Source organism: Micropterus dolomieu, linkage group LG04, assembly GCF_021292245.1.
Source record: "Micropterus dolomieu isolate WLL.071019.BEF.003 ecotype Adirondacks linkage group LG04, ASM2129224v1, whole genome shotgun sequence".
Taxonomy (NCBI): Eukaryota; Metazoa; Chordata; class Actinopteri; order Centrarchiformes; family Centrarchidae; genus Micropterus; species Micropterus dolomieu.
This window is the reverse complement of record NC_060153.1, coordinates 32,771,702-32,779,896: the sequence shown is the minus strand read 5'-3', so window position 1 is coordinate 32,779,896 and position 8,195 is coordinate 32,771,702. Positions and strand designations below refer to the sequence as shown.

General features: G+C 40.7%; 1 protein-coding gene across 1 annotated transcript; it reads left to right on the top strand.

Moving 5' to 3' along the window:
• The first annotated feature begins 21 nt into the window (after window positions 1-21).
• Window positions 22-1,678, top strand: LOC123970378 (nuclear factor 7, brain-like). Its single transcript, XM_046048399.1, has one exon. It carries the CDS (start codon window positions 284-286, stop codon window positions 1,676-1,678), a length of 1,395 nt encoding a protein of 464 aa, XP_045904355.1. The 5' UTR covers window positions 22-283.
• Window positions 1,679-8,195: the final 6,517 nt, after the last annotated feature.

The window sequence follows — 8,195 nt, the reverse complement described above, 5'->3', positions numbered from 1 at the left end:
GAGACGAGACACACTGAGAGTCAGACGGTAAGACTCCCCTTCAGACCAGAACCAGCACTTCCACTGAGAGAGGACAGCTACAGGAGGGATACTGGGAACACTGGGAACACTGGGAATACGAGCACTTCAACCTGCTGCTGAATCCACAAACTGAACAAGAGTTTGACGAGAACAAAGACTCAAAGTGAAGGTAACTTTCAGGACCGTTACTGAAGGAGGGAGTGGCTGACTGTTTCCTGTCTGAGCGTCTGCTGCTGTGACTTCAGCTTCACTCAGAGACTAAATGGCTTCCAGATTAGAGGAAGATCTCTGCTGTCCTGTCTGCCAGGACATCTTTAAAGATCCTGTCATCCTGTCATGTTGCCACAGCATCTGTAAAGGCTGTCTGCAGAGCTGGTGGACAGAGAGAGGAAGTCAGGACTGTCCAGTTTGTAAGAGGAGACATTCAAAGGACGAACTGCATCCTAACTTTTTATTAAAGAGCCTGTGTGAGAGTTTCCTGCAGGAGAGAGATCAGAGAGCTTCAGAGGCTCTCTGCAGTCTGCACTCTGAGAAACTCAAACTCTTCTGTCTGGACCATCAGCAGCCAGTGTGTCTCGTCTGCAGAGACTCAGAAAAACACATCAACCACAGATTCAGACCCGTCGATGAAGCTGCACGACAACACAAGAAGGAACTTCAGGAAACTCTGGAGCCCTTAAAAAAGAAGTTAAAGGTTTGTGAACAAGTTAAAGTGAAGTTTGATCAAACAGCAGAACACATGAAGGTCCAGGCCCGACACACAGAGAGGCAGATTAAGGAGCAGTTTAAGAAGCTTCAGCAGTTTCTAGAGGAGGAAGAGGAGGCCAGGATGGCTGCACTGAGGGAGGAAGAGGAGCAGAAGAGTCAGATGATGAAGGAGAAGATGGAGGCTCTGAGCAGAGAGATAGCAGCTCTTTCAGACACAGTCAGAGCCACAGAGGAGGAGCTGAGAGCTGAAGACGTCTCATTCCTGCTCAACTACAAGGCTGCAGTGGAAAGAGTCCAGCAGCGCCCCCTGCTGGATGATCCACAGCTGCCCTCAGGAGCTCTGATAGACCAGGCCAAACACCTGGGCAACCTGACCTTCAACATCTGGAACAAGATGAAGGACATGGTCTCCTACACTCCTCTCATCCTGGACCCAAACACTGCTGATCCAAGACTCATCCTGTCTGAAGATCTGACCAGTGTGAGACGAGGAGGAGAGAGACAGCAGCTTCCTGACAATCCAGAGAGGTTTGGTTCCTGCTTTGTCCTGGACTCTGAGTGCTTTAACTCAGGGACTCACAGCTGGGATGTCGAGGTTGGAAACAGTACAGGCTGGGAACTGGGTGTGTCAACAGAGTCTGTCCAGAGGAAAGGAAACATACGGTCTGGATTATGGGGAATAAGGTTCAATAGAGGTAAATACTCAGCATGGTCACCCTCAGCTCCATCCACTGATCTCAGAGTTCAGAAGAAGCTCCAGAGGATCAGAGTGAATCTGGACTGGAACATAGGAAAGCTGTCGTTCTCTGATCCTGATACTAACACACACATACACACCTTCACACACACTTTCACTGACAGGATGTTTCCATATATTTACTCATGGGATGAACTCCCACTGAAGCTTTTACCAGCGAAGGTCTGTGTGACTGTAGAACAACAGCGATAAATGATGATGGTGATGATGATGATGACGACTAAATGCTGTAGTTTTCATTGTGTTGTTTCTGCTGATGTGTTTAACATGAAGTTGTCATATCTGATCTAACAGAGAACCAGTGAATTAAAGACTTCCTGAGTTTTAAGGATGTAAATAATGAGTTTATCAAACTGCTGTAAATGTAGTGAAAGTAAAGTCGTCTTTCAATAAAACCCTGTGGAGCAGATTTCCTCAGAAACCTGTGGTACAGCTGATGTCTCCAGAGAACACAGTTTGGTCCTACATAATCCCACTTGTTCATCATTTTCCTCCCTAAGAATCATTAATCATCAGTAACAGCGGCACATTTATTAGTTTATCAGATAACAGATACGTTGCAGCATTTTGGATATTTTTACAGAGCGACTGATGAGATTTAGATTTCTGCTAAATCCTTTTTCTTTTGCCGTCAGAACAGCTGACTTTAACAAACTGTGTCTCAGACTCCGAGTCTGTGTAGTCTGTGTATAAGTAGAATGTAGAAGCAGCAGGTGTGTTCGGGACAGGATGCGTAGCTGTGCGGCCCTCAGAGGGTAAAAACTCACCTGCTTGTTGAGACTCTTCTTTGGATCAAGAGTCCAGCAGTTTTTTTGTCTCCAGCTTCAAAACATTTCACTTGTCTATTACACCTTTTCATAGAACTCGCACATAAAATATTATTACTTCTTATTATGGAACCTGAAGAGCATGTGCTGCTGCTGTCACTCTAACACTTTCTAGTTATAATAAATATAACGGTTACATTTTTAAAAAGCTGTTATATTTATCAGTTAAATTAGCAGTTTATACATTTTTATTTTAGCAATTTATACAACTCAAATAAAAAAATGATTCGGTTTCCTTATTCTGATTTAAAGTTAAACAAATGCATTGTAAAATAAAATATGAGAGAAGGATAAATTAGTACATTGAGTCCCAAAAAGTAAAATTTAAAAATTCAGTTTACAAAATCTTTAAGATGAAATCTTTTTATTTTTATATTTATTTTTGTTAATTCAGAATTTTACTGAATGACTAAAATAAATAGAATTCATAAACAGCTGCATCAACAATTATAAATGTATTAGTTGAATATTGTAAGTGGATGAAGTAAATTGCGTAACTATCACCTTTTTATATTAACATTGCAAAAAGGTAAAACTAGTAAATATAACATTAAATACAAAGTAAAATATTAGTATAATAGTAATATATTTAGTCTGCCTGGTTGTCATTTGTTGAATTATTGTGCAAGAAAAATGCTCTACATGGTCGTTAGTCTCTGATTTGTTAATGCCAAGTACTAACTTGTCATAATCATGAACAGTTATGCAAAACAACGAGTTAAACATTTCAAAAGTTTACTGTTGGGACGTCACTTTGTGCTGTAAAGTGGTGAAAACATAAGGGCTCAGATTAGGGGTGTGACGGCACATTTGAGTCACAAGAAGATATTTTAACAGTATTTTGAATAATTTGAAATATATTAGTGGGGGGTCTGGTGGTCCTCCCCCAGAAAACTTTGAGCATTAAACACTTAATTTCCGGCGGTCTGGAGACATTTTCTACACCAATTTATGGTGAAAATGTCTTTATTCATATGAAGGGAAACATAATTAAGGTGGCAGGTGACAATTCAAAATATAATGGAATATAATGCAGTTATCAGCTTTTGTACAATGCACATGTGTTTCTTCTATATTTCAGTTGCATTGCATGTTTACTTATTGTGCACTGTTTCATTTGTTGTTCAACATTTCTTGTTGCTGTTTTTCAGAACATTTTTAACAAAGCTTTCAAAAAGTGATGGAGACATCCCCAGTGTAAATGACCCCTATCTGTCAATATCATTAAATGTCCCGCCCCATCTAGGCTTTGATTGGTTGGTTCACGACAAGTGACATTGACGAGCTACTTTCTGCACATGGCTGCTTGAGCCCATATTATGGAGCTGCAGTACCGGAGACTGCAATTTCCAGTTCCAGGACCCCCGCAATCCTGGGACCGTAGTTCTAGTCCAATGATTTATTAACCATAAAAAAAGCATACTTACAAATGTGACTGAGTCCAAAAGTAAAATCCAAAGAAGGCAAGATGAAACAATAATCCACAAGCTTTCAAGCTATCATTACAAGCTATCATTAAATGTCCCGCCCCATCTAGGCTTTGATTGGTTGGTTCACGACAAGTGACATTGACGAGCTACTTTCTGCACATGGCTGCTTGAGCCAATATTATGGAGCTGCAGTACCGGAGGCTGCAGTTTCCAGTTCCAGGACCCCCGCAATCCTGGGACCGTAGTTCTAGTCCAATGATTTATTAACCATAAAAAAGCATACTTACAAACGTGACTGAGTCCAAAAGTAGAATCCAAAGAAGGCAAGATGAAATAATAATCCACAAGCTGGCCAGGCAGACATGAGTCAGAGACAAACAGAGGTTACAGAGCATCCACAAGCTAAAAGCAATAAACCACAATGATCCCACATCGACTGAACAGAACAAAGGCATTAAGTAGTGAGGCAAACGAGCGGGGTGGGAACATAAAACAGGTGGATCACATCAAGGAGAACAGAACAGGAAGCTAAAAACAGACAGCAAACACAGACAACTTCAGAATAAAACAGGAAGCAAAGTACACAGGAACACACCAGGACAGATCTACCAAAGTGAAACACAAAACATGGAAGGACATAGGACTTGAACAGGTAAAAACATGCAGATAACATAAGAATAAACTAAGCTACAAAACCCTAAACAAGACCAGATCAAATAATAAAACAGAAATACACAGACCAGGAATAACAGTAACATGAACTAAAGCACAGAACTAAGAACTAAGGCACTGGACTAAGAACTGAGGCAAATAACTAAAATGCAGGACTAAGACCTAAGAAAAGAGACAAGACAGATATTAAGTAACCCTAAACATGCAAATAAATAAAATATAACACAAGGGTACACAGAGAAACACAAAACCAAAAACAGGTTCACTTAAACAGGTTCAACAAAACAAAGAGCAAACATGGACAAAACAGTAGAACACAAGACACAACCATAAAAAGACCAGAATCCTTAATTCACAACACAATAACTTAAGTTTAGGCACACACTCGGTGATGGTTGTGGGAATGGTAATTGGCTTTGGCGGCTGTCAAGAGTAACATAGCTAAATAGCTAGCTAGCCAGCTAGCTGGCAGTATCAAAGTAAACAAGGGTCCTAGGATTGTTTTCCTGAAACTGCATCCTCTGGTACTACAGCTACATACTACTCACTTGAGCGGCACCCGAGCTTCTCTTCTCCCTCGTCTCTCTGCGCCAACAGAGTTTAGCAGGCAGGCGAGAACGGGAGCAGGTGAGCATCACGTAGCGCCCAGAGAACCTGATCTGGAGAGGGCACAGGAGAGTACCAGCTGCTTGGGAGTAGTCCCAGTACCCAAGAAAATGTCCCCGTACGCCAAAGAGTAAAATGTTGAGGCGCCTCTAGTGCATATACCTACTGGTGCGTACCGGCCCACTTCAAGCACTGTCCTAAAATAAAGTGCAGTTTCTTTCTCCAGGAATAAAAACAGAGGTTTGTGTGGGGCAGCATGTGTCACTACATTTGTGTTTCTGAAATTCATGCTGTAAACTCAAGTGTGCATTAAGTTGCACACACAGTGACTTCAAACTCGACTTGAGACTTGTCCTTGAAAGATTTCAGACTTGACTCAGACTCCAGGTGCGGGACTCGTAAACAATGTTTATTGTTAGGAAACGTCTGATGAGCTTGCCGTTTTTCCCTCCCTCCGTTACCTATGACCTGCCAATGTAACACGTAGCATCTTCTGCGTGCAGCCGCACATGAGAGAGGACAACAAACAGCTGCTGAGCCATTCATCATAAACTTTGGCTTTAAAACTTCATACAAGACCCAAACAAAGAAGCGCTGAATGCAAACATGCGGTGATTTTACATGTATAGCTCAGCATTGACCATCTAACGTTAGCTTGCTTCTTGCTTCAGCTATGACTTACGAGAGGTTAACTCGCTATGAAAAGATGATTGAGTGTTTGTTTACTTGCCAAACTTGTGGTGGTCGATTACCGTTATTATTTACGTCCCACTGGCTGCCATTTTATTTAGTTAACTTTACACTGGGTTTCAGAGTCAACAGGGTTTGTTGACTTACAGTAGTTTATAAGCTTATAATAAGTCATTAATTGTAGACAGATTGTACATTAGGCTACATGGTTGAGCTTGTTAAGTTAAAAACAGGTTACAGGGTTATTGTTGATTATGAAACGTCACAGTTTTATTTAGTTAATGTTACACTGAGTTTAAGAGTCTGGGGAGTGTTTTGACTTACAGTATTTAATAAGCCATCAATAATTGCATTGTACATTACATGGTTGTACTAGGTTACAGATACAGAATTCCTTATAGCTATGCAGTTTTATTAGCAAACTGGATTGAACGCAGCAGGTGATACAACATTCATTATAACCACGAGAGACTTGAGACTTGGACTCTAGCTCAAAGACTTGAGACATGACTTGGACTCTTGCTCAGGGACTTGAGACATGACTCGGACTCTTGCTCAGGGACTTGAGACTTGACTTGGACTCTTGCTCAGGGACTTGAGACTTGACTTGGACTCTTGCTCAGAGACTTGAGACTTGACTTGGACTCTAGTGTTTGGGTCCAGAATCAGGGGAGTGTAGGAAACCACGTCTTTCGTCTTAGCCTGACTATACGAGCTGGAGTACGTTTACGTCATCACTCCAGTGTTTCCCTGGATTACCTGGATGTAGTGATGCTGCGTTCCAGTCCAGGGCTCATCCTGTCTGAAGGTCTGACTAGTCTTATACAGAATGTTAACCTGCTAGTAACAAAAGCTAACGGGCATGCTAAGTTAGCATACTCAGGTAGCTTGACTTACCTGGATGTAGTGATGCTGCGTTCCCTCGAAGATTCAGCTCTGAGACGACAGGGTTTTTTTCATACACACACACACACACACACACACACACACACAAACACTGGTTTTTATGTTTCGATGGGGACCAACTTTTTAATAATCACTTGTGGGGACCACCCTTTCTAGAGGTTTTGGAGGTTTGAAAAGAAATCAGGTACACTCACCATAGCTTTGTTAGCTGATACACGACTTTAAGTTTCTGAAATGATTAAGTAATGATTTGAACATGCTATAGGGGGACCTTTGAAAACTTGGGTGAATGTGGCTGATGGGGTCCTCATTGCATAATTCACATAAATTACTTGACCATGCTAAATAGGCACTTGATATACTAATCTACTGCTCAATCACCTGACAGTACCATAAAATCACTACTACTTCATAAACAAACTCAACAAATTAACCCTTTCATGCATTCATGCTTAATTTTGGGTTACTATATGATGGTAATGTTCTCCTAGGCATTTGAGAACAGTGTCAGTTGATTGATAGCAATGACTTGTTGTAAGATGACTTCTTTAGACAAAATGTCTGAGATGAAGTCCATACCAACAAACAACATACTTCACAGAAAATACTGTACATCAAATTCAGAGTTAAATATTTCTTCCTGTCCAGCCAAGCTGTGTCTCTGTTTACACATCTTGACCAAAACAGGCTTTGTGGGGTCATTTCAGACAGACATACAGTTACTTGTGGGGAGCAGTTGTCTCCAATTTTTCAAACACAGTTTCTGGTCACTGATTGAAGGTGTGTTATGGGGACGTTGTGAGTGTCCAAAATAAAGTCATAGTTACAAAGAAATAAAACCCCTCTGAAGGTTAAAATAAGTCCTAAATATGCCTCTGTTAGTGCATTATTATAAACTGTATAGCTGTACTGATTTACACTTTTTTTGGACCTGCAGCATCATTCATCCGAGTTGCTGGCAGGCGAAAAGAATGTGATTCCTGAACCACCATGACATTAGTTGTATTGCTGGTCATCTGTAAACACAAAATGGCAATATTTTAGAACATGAAATCATTTGAAACAAATGGCGAATTTGATGTCACCACACTACATTACAAAAAATTTGATTGATGCCTTGTTCAGACAAAATGTCTGAGATGAGAAAAACTTTAATTTCTTAGTATAATATTTCTTCTTGTCCAGCCAAGCTGTGTCTCTCTTCACACATCTTGACCAAAACAGGCTTTGTGGGGATATTTCACAGACAGTGTTACGGTTGCTTGTGGGGACAAGTTGATGTCCAACTCCATTGTGATGCTAGCTAACTAGGTAGCTGTCAAGTTGTGATTTATTTCTTGTGCAATTCCTCACTTGAAAAGGACAGTCCCTCCACATGAAGATCTTAACTGGATTTCACTCAATAAACAGCCATGGGATCAGTTGTTTGTCTTTTATTAACCAATCTTTGGTGGGCAGTAAACAGGTGAAAAACCTCAAAAGAGAGATGACAAATACAAGTTATTATCTGAGTTAACAGTCAAAATAAAATTATTCACATTTAACTCAGATAAACACATTTCTGCCATTATAAGTTAC

Bases quoted from the DNA above. Each gene is read 5' to 3' on its own strand.
- LOC123970378 (XM_046048399.1), top strand. From the start codon at position 284: ATGGCTTCCAGATTAGAGGAAGATCTCTGCTGTCCTGTCTGCCAGGAC.